Here is a 21696-nt window from a genome sequence, read left to right on the forward strand (position 1 = left end):
GATATTAGGCAGATTTAACAATAGCATTTCCACTGCATTTTGTCTAAAAGTAGGAGCAGTCTTCGAATCAGGCACGTACCCAGAGGGGGGCCCGGGGGGGCCCGGGCCCCCCCCCCCCCCCGAAATTAAGTGGCATACCCCCCCCCCCCCCCCTCCCCACACACGCCACCACTCCTCACACATTCCTAAAGCGCCACCAGATCAATATTGCGACTTGACAGCTGTTCATCGGTCAGCATTATGCTGCCTTTTTCACTCCTTTTAGACGGCGCTAGTTATCGGCACCTCTTGTAATGTGAAGGACAGGTTTCTCATAGTTTCGGCACCCGCGCGATTAACTCGCTATGCGTTCAGTTGTCACCATCTATTCAACCGACACGCGCATAGCTGTTCCTTTCGTTAGTTCAACCTTCTTTGTTTAGGCTTATATTGGGACCAGGAGAGGGATGCGGCTGTTCCTCAGCTGTTCTGTACTCTCATGAAACGAGTTGCGGCCGGAGAAAACGCCAACTGCGTTTAACTTTTCCCTTTGCTTCATTATTTTCTTGAGTTCCGGCTCGCCGCGACGCTGGCAGATGCCCGGAACCATATACACGTCATATGGGTCAGATAAGGTGGGAAAGAAAATAATGTGAAAGAGTGTCCATCATGAAACCCTGCAATAACGCTTAAATCCATAAGCAAGATGACTGTCGCCTATTACCTCGTCTGTTTTTCCCTAACTCTATAGCACTTTTCGGGCAACATTGGCAACTGGAAACAAAAATCGCAAGGAGTTGAGAAATTAAGCGATATACTAAGGGAGAGAGCGAAGGCAACAACCAAACTGCAAGCAAAAGCGAATAATAAAAAAAGTTAAGCGTTGTTTATGAGACTATTTATGGATCAACATCTTTTTATTGAAAAAGGAAGTAGAGAAAACGCCGCCGGAAGTGGAGAACAATTACTTGTTTTGAATGATGCTTCTACAGTTATCGGTCGAACCACCTCACGTAGCCACTTCTCTGCTGTGCTCATGTGGGTGTTTTTCTAACCTTTCGCGGTGAGCGCAGTACGTCTAGAATCGCAGAGTCCTGCGCTCTACGCGGTTGTATGGGACTGGCGGGCACACAGCGTTACGCAATTCGCGGAGCTGTCCAAACTGACCAACAAGGCGAAAATAACTGATATTCGAAACTCTAACATGAGAAACACTGAAGAAGCCGTAAAATATGAACGCAGCCTGAAATCAGTAAAAAAGAAACCTGGCATAGGACAAACCATGATGTATGCACTAAAAGATAAAAAGGGGAATATCATCAGCAATCTCGAAGATATAGTAAAAGCAGCGGAAAAATTCTAAGCTGACCTGTATACAGTACCAAGAGGAGTCACGATGCCTCACTTAGAAACAGTAATGAACAGGATACATGTAGAAACTCCTATTTGGCAGAAACCACATTTGAAACCCACAGAAACTCAGAAACCCACATTTGACAGCTTCTCCAGAGTATAAACACCTGGCATTTCCCTGGCATAGCGAATCTTATTACACAAAGATGCTTGAGGTCTGCCTCACCAAATTACGCTGCCGCATTCCCTCCCTAAATTTCAATTTATACAGGTCGGATTTGGTTCCCTCTCCCCTTTGTTCTTTTTGTGAGAAAGAGGAGACGATACAGCACTTTCTGCTATCTTGCAGCCGCTTTGCTGCGTTAAGAAAAAGATTGTTGGAGATACCTTTTCCAAGAATTGGCCTGGACTTGACAGAACCTGCAATTCTTTTGTTCGGGGCGTCCGCTTTGGGATTCAGCCACAGGGATGCATGCTTCGCAGTCCAAACATTCCTTACAGAATCTAAACGAATGCCCTGCTAAATTCTGTTTTTTTATTACTTTTAAATTAATTATTCCTCATTCAACAGCACCTTCCTGATTTTATTTTAGCCGGTAATTCAACCCTATTCAATGCTATTCGCATAGATATTAAGAAATTTATGCTCTATATTATTTTGGAATAATCCACCCATTTCTTGGCCAATCCCCCCTCGTGGGTAGGAGCCACACGTGCCACAGGCTACAACAACAACAACAAAGGAACAAGAGATCAGGATCGCCAGTCGGCCGCTAGAGACTGTGAAGGAGCACGTTTACCTAGGCCAATTAATCACAGGCAATCCTGATCATGAGAAGGAAATTTACAGAAGAATAAAAATAGGTTGGATCGCATACGGCAGATATTGCCAGCTCCTGACTGGAAGCTTACCATTATTATTGAAAAGTAAGGTGTGCAATCAGTGCATTTTGCCAGTGCTGACATATGGGGCAGAGATTTGAGAGCAAGTTAAGGACCGCGCAAAGAGCGATCGAACGAAGATTGCTAGGCATAACGTTAAGAGAGAGAAAGAGCGGTTTAGATCAGAGAGCGAACGGGTATAGACGATATTCTAATTGACATCAAGAGGAAAAAATGTAGCTGGGCAGGTCATGTAATGCGCCGGTTAGATAATCGTTGGACCATTAGGGTTACAGAATGGTTACCAAGAGAAGGCAAAGGCAATCGAGGACGACAAAAGACTAGACGGAACGATGAAATTAGGAAATTCGCGGGCGCTAGTTGGAATCGGTTGGCGCAGGACAGGGGTGATTGGAGATCGCAACGCAGGGAGAGGCCTTCGTCCTGCAGTGGATATAAAACCGGCTGATGATGATGATGACGATATGATGATGATATGATGATGATGATGATGGTGGTGGTGTGATGATGATGATGATGGAGTTGGTGGGGCCCCCCCCCAAAAAAATCCTGGGTACGTGCCTGCTTCGAATATTTGTTGCCAGTTAACTGATTTGTACTGTTGGCCGCAGCAGTACAGTTAACTGTACAGGCTGCCAGTTAACTGATTTGTACTGTTGCTTATGAAATGACATCATAGTAATTTCCTGCTCTTCTCTCACTCACTCGCTTCACACACACGCACAGAGAGAGAGAGAGAAAGAATGACAATAATTGTACAGCATGCTTCCAGAAGCACTGCCTGCACATAGAGCTGCGAGAAGTAAAAAAGATAAGTGGCTGACCGAAACGACGGTTGGCTTGACTTCATGCCGCTGCATACAGTGTGCGTGTGATGTGGGCACTGCGGCTGCTGTGGTGGTGGTGTCATTGGACGAGGAGCTCACTTGCGGCTTGTTGGAATCACGCAGCTTCTCCTCGATGGAGAGCATTTGCTGCAGCAGGAGCTTCTGCTGCATCGTGGGCTTCTTGAGAGAGTTCAGGTAGGTTATCTGCGACTGCAGCTGCTCATAGAGCTGAAAGAGTGAAGAGGAAGGGACATGAGAACTGGCACAGCACAAATACATTTTTTTTCAAAAGAGAAGTAGTTCAATACAAGTTCACACAGATAAAATGTGGTACGATTTCAACCAACCTATATAGCTTAAATCTTACATTTTGAGGTAGGGGAGAAGTTGAAGTGGTCCAGAACCACTTTTTGTCGAAGTTGAGAAACGCACCTGACGGTAAGATAGACTATTTCAGAAATACTTTGCAGCAAAAAGTACTTCAATCCGTACAGCAGAAGCGAAGTTATTGGCAATAAAAAAATCGTCTATGATACCGTTCACGGTGCTCCCGCCCCTTCAATGCCTTGGACTGCAAAAACTATGGGGAAGCAGGGTGGTGCCCACAATACTCATTGCCATGGTACGCAGTTCAATTATAATTTTGGATGTTCACATAGATGCCACTACCGATTTTGGCACCTACGACGCACCGACCTTGGATGCTATCACTCGGCTCACAGTTGAGTTCACGGTGTCTCATCCCTTTCCTCTTCTACAGAGTGCTAGATAGCTACTTGAGTGTGGTCTTGCACATTTCCTTTCGCACTTAACTCTACAGAAATCATGCAATTTCCGTACATCACTAAGTACAGCACACATCGGATGACGCATTCAGGACTTGCACTGAACGGACTCTTAAAACGTTAACGAGCCTCGACCATGATGGCAACACATCTCGATGGTGTGCAACTAGAGAAACAGACGACCTGTTTGTCAGATGTTGGCACTCGAGCCTTGAGACATGTCAAACACAAATACCAATCAAAGCATACGGCTGTTCTAGGCAAGCTGCAGCGAGTGTGCTCATCGCGGCAGCTCGTGACAGCCGCCGTATCTTATGCTATGCTGCAGATGCACCTGCATGCAACTGCAATGACTGACTATGTGCACAACAGGGCTGGAGGGTGTGCTCGTGTTGCTGTGCTCGAGTCTGGCCGTGCTATGCAATGCACACTGGCTTTGTCCTGCAGAAGTTTGACCGACAGATAGCAGCCACATCTGAAATGTGTATTTTGCACCATAGCTCAATACGAAGCGGAGTTCCCCAAGGCGTCTAGCCAGGAGCGGCCAGGAGTGAGCACATGCTGGAAAGCGTACGTGTGGTCTGATCTTGGGTTTCACGTGGTGCAAGGCTAACTGAGCGTTGAAAACTAACCGAAATTAGCGAGACCAGGCGGCTATGACACTGGTAAGTAGTGTGGCCGAAGTTTCGTTCCTACGTGGACAGGCACGGCCAAGTGTTGGCAGACTATAGTCGGCGAGAGTACGATAGTCGCATTTCTGGAACTAGGTTGTTCTCAGTGAAATTCGAAATGCATATTTTCACTTACTGCATCAATAAATATACACAGTAACAAGAAGCGCGCTGATTCAAAAGCACTTCAGTGATGTCAGCTATTTGTCAATAATAGCATCCGGATATAGGAATCTGCTATATGACAAAACATGGCAGCCCGAAAAGAGTGAGGAGAAGGCTTCTGTTGAAAAGAGCATGTTTGGCTCTGCTTGCGAGTTCCATGCGCTGTGCACGATCGCAAAATTTGGCTGTGATATTCACAGCAACGTATGCTATTCACAGACTGTGTTCTTTTTACCAAGTCCAAGGGGTGGTTCAGGACTTCTTGAACTATGCAACTAAGTTTGTTTTTTTAATCTCTATTTATGCTATGGTGATCTTATGATATATGTAATTTAATGTGCATATTTTGAAATATGAGCTTTATGTTTGTTGATGTGATTTGGTTCTAATATTATGCAATTTTTTTATACTCAATTCTTAAAGGTTTCAAAAAATCAGTTTCTCAAGTTTTGATAAATGAGCTATGAGCAGCTCCTGTGTGATTCAAGGAACCCAATAAGACCAGCCATATTGCCCTGTCTTATCTTAGGTCAAAGTTGCTTGACTTTGAAGTTGACACTCGGAAGAGCATTTTTCTGTAAGCCTTTTTCGAAGTCTCGGAGGTTGTTTTGAGAGTCAACTTCAATGTCTCCCCGCCTATGCTTTCAGGGGCTCTTTCCAAGTGTGTGCCGTTTGAGCGAAATTTTGCAGACTCCTACACTTGCTTTGGAATAATCGAAACTAATGAAACTGCAACCCCACTGGTTGTTGTTGGTACTGCACTGTCATTCATTGTGAGCTTCTCTTGTTGCCTCGAAGACCAGTGAGAGAGAGAGAGAGAAAAGTTGGGAACGTAAATGAGAGACGACTTCACCCTTATTGGTCCGAATTTTATCACTGGAGTGAGAAATCGATATGCCATGTATTTGAATGAGAAAAGCTGGGCAAAATTAAAGAAGTCATTTCCATTGCAGTTTTCAGCAACCTATCAAAGGCTTTTCTCATAAATATCAGGTCAAGGCATTGGAGGCAGAGCATGATTTCTTTTTTTTTTTTATTGCTGTGAAGTAGGGCCACGAAATATTTGAAGACCATTTTTGAGCAACCCAAGGCAAATAAACACACCATTGAGGCCTAGCCTCAGCTTGATGCGACTCGTGGACTTTTGTGAAATATCAGGAAGAACCATGCTTATCTGCAGCACAATATTGACAAGATAACTATCATCAGAGTTGCTGACATTCAAATTTCCAGATTAGTTCTGCTGTTTTTTTCTTCTCAATGTCAGATATTCGCAAAGCATTTCGATTCCTAGAAGAATGACTGGACCAGAAACGGTTAAAAGTGATAAAAATGCATCGAGGACATTTCGACCAGTGTTGCCCACTTCTGATGTCAAAAGACATTCCACAGAATGGTAAACAAAAATTGTTAGCTTGTAAACAAGCCTATTAGATTTTCACTTAAAAATGTTGCCAGCTTTCGACATTCCACTTTACTAAATTACCACTGGTGCGACTGAATGATGACGAATAAGCCAAGCATTCAACACTAAACAAAACCGAACTCCACCTACTGTGTAACTATTAATTAACATAGCAGCACAACTTATGCTGTCTTCTCCACTGCTGCCAGACTGCAACATTATTTTGTTATGTAGAGCAAGTACAGATATTTTCAGATATTTTTTCCAGACCCACAGAAGCATGCCATGTACACAAGTCTCACATTAAATAGTAGTGTGAAAGAGAAGTGGGTTCTACAAAAAAAATATAATCTTCAATATATGGTGCTGAAAATTGTACATATATGTAATGATACTTGCTTATTCTGAATATGCAGTCAATTTTTGTTTTTCTACTCTGGTTCTAATTTTATGTGAGCTTCCTTTAATTATATTCTGCAAAGATTTCCAAAACAGCCTATGCTTAGATTTCACTGAACAGCATATTAATGGCTTCTGTATAATTCAAGGAATGCCTTAAGATCAACCTTACTGCTCTGTCTTACCTAGAACACAAGTTGCAGGACTTCAAAGTACCAGAAAAACTCAAGTTTCTACTTCAAAACCTTGCACTTCATGTTGTAGGTAAGGCAGAGCAATAAGGCTAGTCTTATGACATTCCTTGAATCATGCAAAACCTATTAATACCCTATTTAGCAAAATCTAAGCATCAGATATTTCGCAGATTTTTGCAGAAAATAATTGACTTTTGCATAAAATTAGAACCAAAGGGGATAAATAAAAATGGTTCCTACATCTGAAACAAGCAAATAACATTACATGTTTCAAGCACCATACCTCGAAGAATAAAGATCTTAAAATTTTTCGGTTGAAGACATACATCTCTCCTTAAAGAAGGCATGGAAACATTATGTGTTGCAATTCCTCAGATGACAAAATTTTTCTTCTTTCCCAGTGATTGAAAAGCATTATTAAAGTGATAAATTTATATATTGATGCTATCAGTACCGGTGTTGCCATTGTAGAGATCTTTTTTTCACTTCATTTAGTGACATTTTTGGTTGTCTAGCCAACAAGTTTCTCTATTCAGCGACAAGACAGAACAATGTGGTGACATTTTAGCGACTTCGAAGTTCAGTAAGTTGCTTTGAAAACAGCTTTCTAGAATGCGTCTCATTGTTCAAAACCTATAAGTACGTGGTTTAAATTTTCATGAGTGGTTTAAATTTTCATGTTTTTTTAAAGGACGTGGTTTAAATTTTCATGAGTGTGTTAACATCACCAAGCACGTGTTGCAGAATTTAGTTTTTTTCACCAGCACTAAGTGCTATAAAATATGCACATGTAACCTATATTAAGTGTGCTTTCATGCTGAAAATCAGGTTACTTATATTCTTTTGCCCCATGCTGGTTTTTTCACCTTACAATCTGAAGGCAAATGGAGAATTTCAGCTGTCATCATCCATTGTTTTGCGAATATATTAGTAAAGCCCTTTAGTCTTGCAGGTAAAATCTCTGTTTGTAAAACATTTTGGTAAATGCTTAATGCCACATCTGCCAATATCGAAGTGTTTCAAACCGCCTACTTTTATTCACTAGAGTGTTCAAGTGGGAATTTTAATGACTAGCAGCAAAATTTAGCAACATGTGTGAAATAAAGTTGAAAACACCAGTCAGCACAGCTGGTGATTTTTTTTTTAGCCCATGCTCATCTTGTCATGTGTGTGACTGTGCGCAAATCTATGAAGACCGAATAGCGTAGCTGCAGTTTGCTTGGAGTTACTATTAATAATTTACGTGCCTTAACCACCAGGGTAAGTTATGATCTAGCCACATCACTGACCTCACCTCTTTAAGAGCTAATCAGCTGCTTTAGAAAGTAATTGCACTAACACAGTAATAAGCTGTTACTAACAGTTTTAGCACGCGACATACTCGTTCATCTCCTGTTCAAGTGGCTCTGGGGTTGCTCTACAAGCATGACTGACTTCTGATGAATGAAGAGTGTTTTAACTAAAGCCTTGATCTTTGGTGGTTAGGTGACAAAGACAAGCAAGACCAAAAAAATAACAAAGCATTCCTGTCACATGTAAGTTACCGAACACATGAGAAAACTAGAAAGACAAGAGTAATGCAACATTTCTTGGACCGTTGTTTAAACAGCACGAGAGACACGGACAAGTGAAGAAAAAAACGCGCACGCAGCACTGTATGTTTGTGTCTTTCTTTGCTTGTCCCTGTCTCTCTTGCTATTAGTGTCCAGTGAATACCAATAAAAGCAAATTTAAACTCAAATTACCCAGCATTATCCCATCTTAAAACTCTAATTGATCCCCCACTTCCCTTGCATGCATTATTCATCCTTTTATACAGGTAGAAATGTTCATTCAGAACATTTTGATACAATTCAGTCAGACAGATAACCTTGATACTCAATTAGCACTCATGTTATCAATGTGCTCCCTGCTTTAGCTGTTCTGCATGCAGGAAATTCCAATAAAAGCTATTCAAGCTCCTAATTAGTTACCATGCATTATCTTCACAATTTTTTTCAAATATCCTCATAGAACATTAAAGGGCCCCTCAACGGTTCGGACAAATTTTGTAGACGTATAGGGTACAGCTAAAGTTAATCATTCGTACCACAATTTGTGTGAAACATCTCATATTAAGAGAGCTACGGACGATTACAAGTTACCCTCCTCCATAGTCATGCATTTTCTCTTCAACTCGTTCACCGAGTGATCAAGGCTAAGCTCTGCCTCCACTGGCTGTGCGTCATGATGGCACGTCGTGTCGTCGACTTCCGGTTCTCTAGGAGCGCGCGCGCAAAGCCTCTCCAAACTCTCCGCCAGCTGCTCGGCAGTCCACCGCAAGCAAGAGCTATCAAAGTAGCATGCGTTGCGAGCATTCTGTCGCAGCGCCGAACGTGTCTGGTATTCCGGTAACCACGGGCATGCTGGGCGTTTCGACACATGGCTGGAGACATAAACTCACGCTGATGAAGGAACTTTAGCGTAGACATATGTGAGCGGCCTGATCGGTCTGCACAGTCCAGCCACCTCTTGGCGCAGAGCTTAACCAGCCAAACAAAGTGCTAATATTGCTCTAACCAAGTGTAAAACATTTTAAACATTTACAAAAACAACGCGTTGACCATTACAGTCCTGCGAAAAATTTACACCAACAGCAAAGAAGAATACATTTCGTTACTGCTACTGTGTGTGGTTGAGCTCTGTGCCACCAGGTGTCTGCACCGTGGAGACCATTCATATTTGCACTTCTGCTCATCCCGTGAAATGACACGGTCAAACGGCCAGGCCCTGTCTCCTTGCGCTTGTGTTTACCTTGATACCGGACTCGCCAAACGCTATTGCGTTAGTAATCTTTCGGTGTAAAGTGACGGCTGCAAACGCGCAAATCCTGGCGCCGATCGCATAGCGGCGGTCTGATGCGCTGCAGCCAGTTCGCTCGTCTGCTGCCTTGCAGAGGGACACGATGTTACAGCTTGACATATTGCCAGCCGCTACGTTTGCAGTCCACAATGCAACAAAGTCGAATCATAGTGCTCGCGAAAAGACTAAGACCAACTCTGACAGCAGAGCTTTCGTCAAAATGGAGCATGTTGTAACGCAAGCAGACAGCGCTTGCTGTGTGCCAGAAGTGCTTAAGTGTAGTGTGAAATTGTGCTTGTGCATTCTCTTTCTGTTACTTTCATTTTACGGAAACAAATGAACTAACATTCCAGCTATTACGAACATCATTTGTTCACCATAAAGGTTATCGGTTCAAAAGGTTCACCATAAAGTTATCTATGACGTGCCCTGGGCAGTCAATTGGATAGCTCACCCTACTGACGTCAACTGGGTGATTTATGTCATATGGGTAGGGATAGCTGAAAATTCCGCTGAGCAGTGTGCTGCGATCGGCAGCGATGCACACTTTTAAAACCTTATAATAAATTACATGATTTAGCGGAGCACTTAGATGCATCAATTAATGATCAGAAGACCTAGTCTAACGACTCCGTACGTTTGTACAAAATAGTCAAAATCGTTTCAGGGTCCCTTTAAAGGCAAAGAACCACTCAGTTGCAGTGTAAAATAGCACTGTGAAAACAAAAACAAGGTGAAGTATTTCTTTCTAAGTTGTAAGCTATGTTTAATGCATACCCATGATTAAGATATGTTGCGCTATTTGCAGACCTGCCAACCTTAGGATTCGGGAAACACTGCAGTAGAAAAGAAAAAAAAATACTAAGGACTATGCGATTATGAAGTTTATTAATGCAAAATTGATGCAATGGCTGTCGAAGACTCGGTTGCTGTAATACATTGTTTCTATCAGTTGACGTATCTGCCACACAAGTACGCCCATGTAATCAATGGGTCAATAAAACTGGGACAAAAAAAGGAAAGTCACTCAGTCACTCTATTGGTCATTCTTTAAAATTGTGTTTGCTCAAATCTATTTGCAAATCTAAAATGGCAAAACATTTTCATTAATATGCCAATCATAAACGAGTGCTAAAATTCTGGCATTTTACGATTGCAAAAGTTGGCAGGTATGTCATTCTATGAAGTGCCTCTCTGTGAAGTATGTTCACTGGGCTAAGTAAGAAATTGTGAAGAAACATAAGAAATAAGAAACAATGAAGTTGTGTATGCTCATTTAGCTGGACTTCTCACTCACAAATTTAATTCAGGTGTGCGATCAGTAGAGATATAATATTAAAGATAATTTAGCGCTGGCAAACTGTACAAAAGAACTCAATTTCGAAATTCTAAAACTTACAGAAGAATACATCTAATATCATGAAGTCATCATGATATGTGTCCATAATTTATGTTGCCTGCCTCAAGTGATTGATCAAACTGTGTGTGTAAGCAGTACAGTTGGCCACAAATGCTTATGGGACATGTGTTCCATGCCAAATGTTTGAGCTCTGTTTAAAGGACACCAAAGAGATACACTGAATCAGCTCAGACAGACAAAGTGCCCTTTCATAACTATACATTGTCATTGATTTCGTGGTAAGAGCTTTATTATGAAATGAGAAAATGAAGGGCGAATTGCCACATTATAAAATGTTCACTGAAACCCCGTTTTGTCAGTGGGACAGGACATATTCCGAAAATTCAAAGCATAGTTGATGATGGCAGAGACCTAGGCGGTGTGATGAAATTAGAAAATTTGTACACACAGCATGGTGTCAGCTGATTAACCACCTTTGAGGGTCACGTGTGGTGGCAACGTCACACACGAAAAAAAAAAAAATCAGCCTTTTGTGAAATGAAGCATTGTTAAGGAGGTGTTGCAAACTTCTGCAACTTGTGCCTGCCGCACCTCGGCTACCAGCAATGCTTTTTTTTTTTCACTTCGTTCTACGATGACTGCCACTATAGCAGTTTGGCAGTATTTCCGCTTCACCTTGTTTACTGCTGCACACCCATCCCTGTGCTTGCGCACTCTATAATCAACATTTGTGTGCATGTCGTTCCAAGCTAGGGCTGCTGAGAAAATTTTTTTATCTCATTTCCAATCAATGCAATACCGTGAGATGCTTGCTTGCATGGCTCTCCAGAAGGCATGCAATTACGTCTATTTTTGCAGGACTCTCGATGATTGAAGGAATCTTATCTAGTGAACGATTGATTACTGCAAGTTTCTCTCTATCATTTCGTTTTTCTTAAAGGTGCGCGCTCCACGGAGTTTGCTTGTGGGTGCTAGCATGGTGAGCTTTCGCTACGGCCAGGTGTCCCCGAGTCCATATTCTCCATCAATACAATTCATTCTTTACTCTTCTGGCTCTTGGCCATTGGTTCAAATGCCGCCGCACGGCTGTCCTTGCTGGGATGACAACCTTCGGCGCGACATGTGACAAAAGTGGGAAAACGAAGTGGAATGTTTCAAAATATGGGCCCTAGATATGTCAAACCTATTTAAACCATAAACATAAGTCAAATAAATTCCATTACAATTTTATGAAATTATTTACACTAGTTAAGGCATTCACACACACAAAAAAACATGTATAAAACTGCACACATTAAACCCACAAAGCCGAAACACTTAAATATCGAAGAAAACTAAAACAACTTGTTCAAATTTATTTCTCGTCATGGAGAGTATATTTGTGTAAAAAAAAGAGCAAAATGGTAATTGAGTAAATATTAATTGGTAACTGAAAATTCCCTCCAGCTTATCAAGAATGCTGGTATGGGCTGTGGATTAGGTTTCCAGCACCTGAATAAGCTCTTACGCATCAAATTCAGCGTATCAGAAATGAAACGTTGGTCCCTTGTGGGGTTAAACAAATTTTTTGTCGCTTCACTGTTGCTTATTTTGCTTGTTTTTCGAGTGCAGCTCTTAAAGACGCCCCGAACCACTTTTTATCAAAGAATGCATTTGAAGTTAAAATGGGCTATTTCATAACTACTTTGCCGCGAAACGTACTTCAATGTTTTCAGCAGAAGAAAAGTTATTGGCAATCAAACACCCCCTTCATTGTGCTCCCATTCCTTCTTCAATGCCTTGCACCAGGAAGTATATGGCAGGGCAGGGAGTGCCCACAACGCTCCTTCGAAATGTTACCGTGGCGTGCAGTTCAAATTCTGCTTTGGATGGTAAGGTAGACGCGCCACTACTTCAGATTTTGCCGCCTACAACGCGCCACATGTAAGCCAAACGCGGTTATGCTCAGCAAGCCCCAGGGCACTTAGCCAGTGGACTTGTGGCGGGACACCGCGGCAGCCGCGGTATCTACACTACGTAGAAGACCGCAGCTACATGCAACTGTAGTGTGTATGCACAGCGTTTGCTTTATACACGACAGGGCTTCAGTGCGTGCTCACACTCATACGTTGCAGTCTGACCAAGCTACATGGTGCAGACCAGCTTTGTCCTTCACCAGCTTGACCGACGGACAGTAGCCACATCCAACTTGCACATTTTTTGAAACGACACCAATAAGCTAAAGTTGGCTAAAGTTTAATTCTTAACAGGCGGCCACGGCCAAGCTTACGTGAGCGGACAATAACAGCTTTCTTCCGGAAGTATGTAATTATCATAAAAATTTGAAAGCACGTCTTCGCCTACTTCAGCCTGTTTATTGAACTTCATCAATAAATATACACAGTAACAGTAGGAAGAAGCGCACTGATCCAAACACCCTTCTTGATTCTCGTCAGCTATTGGCCAATAGCAGCCACGCATGGGAATCCACTTTATTACGAAATAATGTAACCAGAAGAGAAGGAGGAGTAAGCTTCAGCTAAAAGAGCGTTTCGAGAAAAAGGTTACTTCGTGCTCTGCTTGCGAGCTCGACGCGCCGCTTACGACAGCAAAACTTGGCTGAAATGTTCACAGCAGCATACGCTATCTGAATACTATCTTTTTTTCGCCAAGCCCAACAGGTAGTTCAAGACCCCGTTAAGCAGCCATTTCTGTGACCAGCCTCGGCGCTGTCCCTCGCTGCTGAGAAAATTAACTTAGCGAAGGATGAAAGCGAACAGGGAGCACAGCGGGTGATGAAAGAAGCGACAGCGAAGAGAGCGCGAGGAAGAAAGCAAAGGAGGAGGGTATCGCAAAAGCACGAGATGAAAACGTAGTGCCACACAAGATGGACCTTGTGGCATCAATACGCGATGGCGCAGAGCAGTGCGCATCGGTCACTGGTGTTCATTGGCTAAATAAATGTTACAATCCCTTGACACATGATGTGCCTGCATGTATCAGAAGTTTCTCGAATGTTATCAATAGTTATATCTGTTGGCTGTTGTCACCAAAGCTTTTTGTAATCTGAGTTTGTAACTCACAGTTTCAACACTGTCGTACTTCACTGTCATTACCATGCGACAATATAATCATAATACAATATAGTGTCAGCCAGTTCTTTCTGAACAATGAGCAATGCACCGGTGGAAGTGCTTCATATGCCACAGCTACTAAGTGAGCTGAGGGTTAGTGCCACAGCCGAGAGGAACCTGCCATCGAGACTCAAATTCTCTGCCTTAATACATCACGAATTCAAAACACCTAAACAGCTGCACTCAAATTTTGCATTAGGAAGTATCGTGATTGTCTGTAAACAATTTTTTTCTGAAGTCATAAGAAATGTGACCTTGGGGGATGCCATTTCCAGAGAAAAATGCAACCCTTGAAGGGTTAAAGACAGTATCACTCACTGCAGATTGCCGACTGCAGTGAATGTAAATTTGGCTGACGGCGACAGTGACTTCTGAATGTGTTTCAGGGAATCTCAGATTATATTGGAAAGCATCTTTCTCATCACTCGATGCTTCCAGGAAAACAAATTACCCCTGCATTCCCAAACTATCCCTCGACTCAAGAACTCCTGCTTCACTCCACAGAGTTAAGCGCAGCGCTGCCCCTTGGCAGAAAAAGGCACGAACTACACTTCTTTAGAACTGCCATGAGGCGTCGATGAAGTGCAGTAACACATTCAGTCGAGGGAAGTCATGTACCCATGTATTACCCATTATTACCCATGTCATTACCCATGTATTCTGAAATACATGGGTAAGGGAGCTCTTGTGCCCCGCAGAAGAATTCGTGGAAACTCTTGAACAAGCCAAGAGGATTCCCAGCCTACCATTCGCATCAGTGTTGGTAACTTGCTGAAATTCGCTGAATTTAGAACGTTTTACGCAGTGTTAATGACTGACTTATCTCGGAGTTGGGATTACTTTTGTAGTAGCACAAAGAGGTAGTAAATTGCTCGGGTGAAGTTTCTCAAGGACTTCGGCCAAGCTGAGTGCTTCGCCCCCATTGTATCCCAACGGGCAGATATGTGCCTCCACTTGTCACTACATATAAAGGTATAGCCATAGAGCTTATTAGTGAGCCACCAGGGTGCCTCAAAACTGGTTCTGTAAGCATAGCACAAACTTGAAATCTGATGCAATTCAAAGAAAATAGGGGGTGGTTTTCCCTTTTCACATTCCCACTGTTGATTTGTCATCGCAGGAGCTAATTTAAAGGTATCGTTTAAAAAATTAGGAACACACCTTGGAATTAATAAAACACAAAAAGAAAGAAAACCTGAACAATCATTGTCATTCTCTCTCAGTGCACAGTTCTATTAAAAAACGGAGTGTTTTGTGACACAATGTGCCAACTTTGTCCAATAAAAAAAAAAGTTATCAACGCTTGTTTGCATGCATGCATTTGTTTGCATGCAAGAGTAGACAAGCATCAATTAACCACAGCAGGTCATGCAAGACGTGCCCAGTTCGCGAGTGGTCCACAAGCTCGCTTTTGCCAAGCTTGCCATTACTTGTGGCACACCACTTAACTCTCTTTTTCTTTTGCATTTGCTTTGCGAACTTTTGACCTACACAAATATTACGTGCAGCACAATGCAAACCCCTGTAGAGCCACGGAAGGGCAGTCCATGCCCACAAATGTTGAAGATGAGTCTTAACACTGCCTGGCCGAGCTCTGCAAAATGGTGCAAGAGATGAACCAAATAGCAAACTGCCAGCATTTGTCACTGCCCAGTGCAAATACCTCTTGCACAACTGTGCGTAAAGAGGCTGCAACATTGTGGTTGGAATGGTTGGCCAGGAAATGCAAAATGGCTTCAATTTTGGGTTCAGTGTATATATATATATATTTTGCTACATCACACCAGTGCTGTGCCCTAGCCAAAGTGTGATAAACGCACCAATCGAGGAACACGATCGGCCAAAGGTGGTAAAGCTCTGAACTGGTCTCCACTTTAACAGGTCAAGCAGCCAGCGGCAGCAAGCAATCGACATGCGTCTAGTAGCAAATACGTATTGCATTTGTTTCATAAAGGCCCGCCCAAACAGCAAGATCTGGTTCTCCCACCTGTTGGTTTTGAGAGTTCATGGGCGCTGTACACTTCCCACTTGTGTGTGCCGTTGCACCACTGTTCGATGTCACGACCACCGTGGGCGTCACAGTCACAGTCGTCACAGAGGGGCACGCAGCCACAGTCACCACCGTGTGCGGCATGGATGTTGGCACCGCTGTCCTACCCACCATCGTTGGTGACGCCGCCATAACCGTCGTTGTTGTCGGCACCACAGCACTGGCCACCGAGCTCACCACAGCCGTGTTTGCCACGGCGTGACAAGTATGGTGCAGAGCATGCTGATGGTGGTGATGCTGCTGCTGGTGTCCCAGGGACGGCGATGGGCTGACCACGATGTGGTTAATGCGCGCATTATTACCATGGCACAGCATATTGGCCACCGCAGTGCCATGCAGCGTCACAAATGACTGTGGCTGCCCCAGCTGCTGCGTCGGCACCAGTCCGTTGTTGACGGTATGCAAGGTGAGCTGGTGAGGGTGTGTAGTTGCAGCCATCATAGAAGGCGTCATCACCGAGGGTGCAACAAGTGATGGTGCTGCCACCATGGTTGGTGCACTGACGGAGACGCGGGGTGCAGTTAGGGAGGCCAGGTCTGGCACGCTGACGGGCGGCGCTGCGGAGAGACGCTCCAGGAGGGCCGAATGGGTCCGCGAGAGAGCAGTCACGCCGGGTGCGCTCGTCGACGTGGGAGTGACTGTAGTTGCCACCAGCCCCGGGGATTGCACTGGTGCAGGCATGGTGGACAGGTTGCTGCCATGAGGGTGTAGTACGACGCTACCATCGTGTGCCAACGAAAGCTGCACCCGCTGCTGGGGAGACACTGCCACGGTCTGCGGAGACTTGCTCACCACAACCTGCGGGGAAATGCACCGAGAGCACTTCTCAACCACCGACAATATCTAAGATTCCTTTCACTCCTTGTGACAAGTTTGAGTTGTGCTGTTATCTCTGTTATCAGCATTTTCAGGTGGGGGTAGAAGAGGATGAAATTGACTGAACTGTGGTGTTATGCAAGCCCTGACCCTGATACCATAACCACTGGGCCATACACATTGGACATTAGAGAGGCATTTAGCACAGAAAAAAGGATGCATTTGAAAGAGCTTGCAATATCACTATTTCCGTTGGATGTGTGCTCCAACAGCTTGTTTAAGGCCTAAAGAAATTAAAAGCTTAGTGGTGACCCGGCTCGAATGACTGCTTGCGAAGGGGACACGCTTGATGTTACCTAATGGACACAATACAAACAACATGTGTTCTCCATCTTTCAAGCTGCAAATGACGCGTTGCAGAAAAGTATCAATGCCACTGACCTGCACATTCTCCGTGACTGGTGCTGGTGTCACGGGAACATCGACTGATATGGTGCTATCCTGATTGGACGTAGGGGAGGGCGGAGGTGTCGACTCCGGCATGATTCCGTGCTCCTTGAGCAACTCGGCCAGATTGACCGTGGGCGCTTTCACTGGCTTCTCCGTGGCTGGTGACGCTGTCGTACGTGCCTGCGGCTGCTGCTGGATTGTTGCTGATGTCATGGGTGCCGAGACGGGCTGTGACAAGCAAGAAAAATTATGTCACAATGACTTCATTTGACGCCCAAGTGATGCATCAGTAGGAGCACTCCAACACCAAACCGTAGTGAAGCAGTGCGATGTTATTTTACAAGCGTTGGGTTGGGGAATTATGCTCTTCCAAGCCGGCCATTCTGCCCACAAAAGCAACAGTTTTAGACTATTTTAGCCAGTGGTAGGTAAGTGCAAATTTGAATGGGGACACTTCAAAGTTAAGTTAGGGAGGTTGGTCTCTCTAATGTCCCGAAGCTAATCCTATATCATGAGGGCCAGCGTTGCAGAGAGCTTCAGATGAATTTCATACCTTGGTGTTATTTTCTTTAATCTATTATAGCCACACGAAACGCTCACGCATTACAATGTGGAGAGTCACACGAACTCATCAACAACAAAGGAAGTGCATATACTGACAACCATAATTACAGAAGTTATTAAACACTTCGGTAGACCACAACATGGGAATGCAGAATTGGGTAGCAATTCTGTTACATAGCGAGTCACAGCTGCACAGAATTATTAAACTTTGCTATGCGTCAACACTGATCACCAACAAAGCACACAGAACACATGTAGAGGCAACTGCAACTAAAGACAAATGTCGCACAACAAACATCTAACATTTTACATTTACTGTCCTTCAGAATCTCGCAATGCGCACTGAAATCCAAGTACGCAGGTGCTTTTACATTCTGCTCTTTCTTTTATTTTTAGTTCAATGTCCAGCTGCAGATGGCTCCAGGTTAGTTCTAACTTATAACCATGCAGGGCCCATCCAAATTTGGCAGTCAATGCTGGGAACCAATCCTGCAGCTTCAAGCTCAGCAGCAGAATACCATTCAATGAGCCACAGTGGTCTGTACGTCGTAATACCTTATAGAAGCAAAAGCACAAAAGGCACTGACCAGATGAAAAGTTATGTACCATTTCAGAATGCTGCTTGTTCACCATAACATATACCAACATGAACGCTACCTAACTAGACATGTCAAACTTTTGACTACTATTTCATACGAGCGACAGCCCCAATGTGAGTTCTCACCACAGGGGCAGGTTGCGGTGGTGCCGGATGCAGCACCGTTGTGGTGGTCATGACTGGATGATGGGTGACAAGGTTGGCAGCAGGCGCGGAGGAAACCATCGTGCCACCTGTCGAGATGAGGGGTGCCGACAGGGCACCATGATGGTGGTGGTGGTGGTGATGGTGGTGGTCGTGCGCCAGTATCTGTGGCTGGGTGAACGTTGGTATCTGCACCAAGGACTGGTGCTGGTCTGTCTGGAACGCGCCCAGCGTGGGCTGGGCCAGCATGGTCTGCGAGCAACGGACAACCTTGTCAGATGGGTGGTAACTGTGCTGGTGCTTTGTTTTGTTTCTTTGCCTTCTGTTATTTTTAGCAGCAACTGTTACGAAGTATTTTGGCTGTTCGGCATATAGAGCTTCAGGTTTATAAGCATTAGCAGTGCTTGTTAATAAGTCCATGAAAAAGAGCTTTGAAGTTGTATTCAGAGAATAAACAGGTTAAAGCATGAATCAGGTGCCATCACAGCGCTTTGAGCCTGTTTATGATAACAGTAAAGCTTGGTTGCCGCAGAAGACTTCCAAGGCCTTGCGTGTGCTAAAACCACAATTCGATTATTAGGCAGACCACAGTGGGGGACTTCAGATTAATTTTGGCCACCTGGGTTTCATTAACTTGGCCCTAATCTGCGTTGTTACTGTCCTACACAATCTCTGAAGCACTGCACTATAAAACAAACAGTCTAATGTGCCAAAAGTTTAGCATCAGCCAAGTCAGGGCATATTATTTGAATAGTACCCATAAAGTGCCATTAATACAAATGCAGGTACGCCACTAATGAGGCGATGGAATACCAGCCTACAAAAGCTGGCCATGTGATATAGCCTGACACTGTGCTGTAATGCCGTTCGGCAAGTGGCACCACAAACAAAGAGCTCACAGCACCGTCCGTGGGTGTCGATCCCCCTCACCTGTGCCGGCAGCATGGCCTGCAGCTGCTGTAATGTCAGGGGCTGCCCTGGTGCAATGGCAAACGACAGGGGCGACGAGACCATGCGCGGCGCCAGGATAAAGTTGGGCCGCGGCCCCAGGTTCTGCGGGATGACCAGTGTTGGGGTGCCAGGCTGTCCCGGATGGCCCCCGTGGGGCTTGTGCCCTGCCTGGGGACCCAGGGACAGGCCCGTGGCATGGGGTGGCCGCAGGGCCAGCTGAACCCCCTGTATCTGCCCCAGTGAGCCCTGGATCTGACCCAGCGAGCCCTGGATCAGGATGGGGCTTTGGCCCAGGCCCGGAATGTACTGGTTCAGCAGGAAAGTGCCCTGCGTGGGTGGTGCACAACAGTTTGTTCGGTTAGCCTTGAAAACAAAAGGTCGGCAAGCCTCTTCTGGAATCACAGGCAAAGCAAGCGACCTCCGTTCCTTTGAAAAGACCAGACATCTTCAATCATTAGGTTATATCCTCTGTTATAATGGGTTTAATCTATTCCAGTGATGCTTCTGTCAGGAATAGGGCAGCTCTACTCTATAATGTGCACTGGATGTGACTGAATACGTGTATGGTCTGTGCACATTAACGTAAGTCATTTAAATCTAAGCACAGCCCATCTGAAGTCGGTCGGAGCTCAATATGAAAAGTGCAAGAGAAATAACAGATGCAATAGCAAAATTTAAGAAACATAGAAAAAAAGAGCTACACGAGAGGTTAAAATCGTCGCTCGTCGCTACCTCTATACAGGGTGTCCCAGCTATCATGCACCCAGATGTAAAATTATGCTAATGCCATGTAGTTGGACAGAATCAAGGTAATGTTGTTTGCTGTCACTTGGAGATATTATTATTTATTGCATTGTGCCTAATTGTGTAATTAGTCTTAATTAGTCAATCTACTTCTCAAATATAACTACATTACAAGTGTAAATGAGAAAATTGTAGACCAACATGAAAAACTCCCGATACACTTTTCTGTTGCTCAGCATGTGCTACATAAAGTGCTTTTCCGAGTGTGAAGGAAGCTCGCGAATACACACACTGGCCGCTCAAGGCACTTATAATATTTGAGGAGTTATGCGAATAGGTGGAATGGAGAAAATAATCTGAGTATCTCCATGCGACGGCAAACATTACCTTGTTTCTGTCCAGCTATGTGTCATTTGCATGTTTTCAAGTCTTGGTGCATGATAGTTGGGACACCCTGTACGTTCAATTGCTTGAATCCTGTTAAAGCATATTTAAAAGATAAAAGCATGAAGCAGGTGATATCAGCTGCCCCCAGATACATGGCAACAAGTAACACCTGCTTCTAAAGTGGTCTGTGTGAATGCTCAAAATACACGAATACCCGTTGTCACAACACCATGAGCTGCACATTTCACATGAGACTGACTGCACCACAGGCACGGTTTTGTGCCAACTTGGTTCAGAAATTTCTGCCCGCACACGAGCGTACCTTGTTTCGCCCAGACAATGTATAATTGAAGATCTATAACTCGGTGTCGTGGAGGAAGGAGGGAGCATTAAGTCGGGGCAGGCTAGCCTCGGCAAGCAGCCTATTCTTTGAAGACCCTCCTTTTCTTCAGGAACGCATGCCGCAAAGGCATTGTACATGGCTCCTAAATCTTTCAAGCATTGTTTGGATTGTGGTAGCTCTTAGCGATGCCCTCATCACAATCGGTTCTCGTCATCCACTGTCCCCCATACTCTCTGCGCACTTGGTGGCTAGAGCTTACCACTTGCCTATCGTGTAATGAGGGCCTACTTCCTGTGAACATTTGTTTTATATCCCCTTTCTGCAACGAATTCAATAAGTGTTTAAAAAAGTGTCAAAGTTACATGAGTTAATTCCAAGGTGCTGGAGACTGTAGGGAAAGAAAGACAAGATGGCAGGAAGCTGCTTTCTGCATTTTCGAGCGAGTCCTCACAATTACACAGCAATACCAATTGCATCACTGGCTCACAGCGGATGCACAATTTAATTATTGGATGCAAGCATTACAAAAAAAAAAATCTGTTCTTTCGCTATTACTGGCAAAACGCGGCTCGTCAAACATGCAAGTGGCCACTTCAGCAAAGTGGTCGTATTTAGCAAAACTCAGCATGTCGAAGTAAAATTGGGCGACAGTGA

At 44.2% G+C, this 21696-nt stretch overlaps 1 protein-coding gene across 4 annotated transcripts in view; it reads right to left on the bottom strand.

The window, feature by feature from the left end:
* LOC135921397 (uncharacterized) overlaps positions 1 to 21696 on the bottom strand; it is a 48816-nt gene that overhangs the window by 16419 nt on the left and 10701 nt on the right. For 3 of the 4 annotated variants that reach the window (XM_065455750.2, XM_065455752.2, XM_065455748.2), the window contains 5 exons: positions 19548 to 19895; positions 18600 to 18869; positions 17303 to 17539; positions 15983 to 16843; positions 3060 to 3290 (listed from right to left, as the gene is read on the bottom strand). In XM_065455750.2, coding sequence (XP_065311822.2) covers positions 3060 to 3290; positions 15983 to 16843; positions 17303 to 17539; positions 18600 to 18869; positions 19548 to 19895 — 1947 coding nt within the window. The remainder of the gene's footprint in view (positions 1 to 3059; positions 3291 to 15982; positions 16844 to 17302; positions 17540 to 18599; positions 18870 to 19547; positions 19896 to 21696) is intronic. The other variant, XM_065455751.2, reaches the window with a different exon arrangement.

The sequence above is a fragment of the Dermacentor albipictus genome, chromosome 9, assembly GCF_038994185.2.
Source record: "Dermacentor albipictus isolate Rhodes 1998 colony chromosome 9, USDA_Dalb.pri_finalv2, whole genome shotgun sequence".
Taxonomy (NCBI): Eukaryota; Metazoa; Arthropoda; class Arachnida; order Ixodida; family Ixodidae; genus Dermacentor; species Dermacentor albipictus.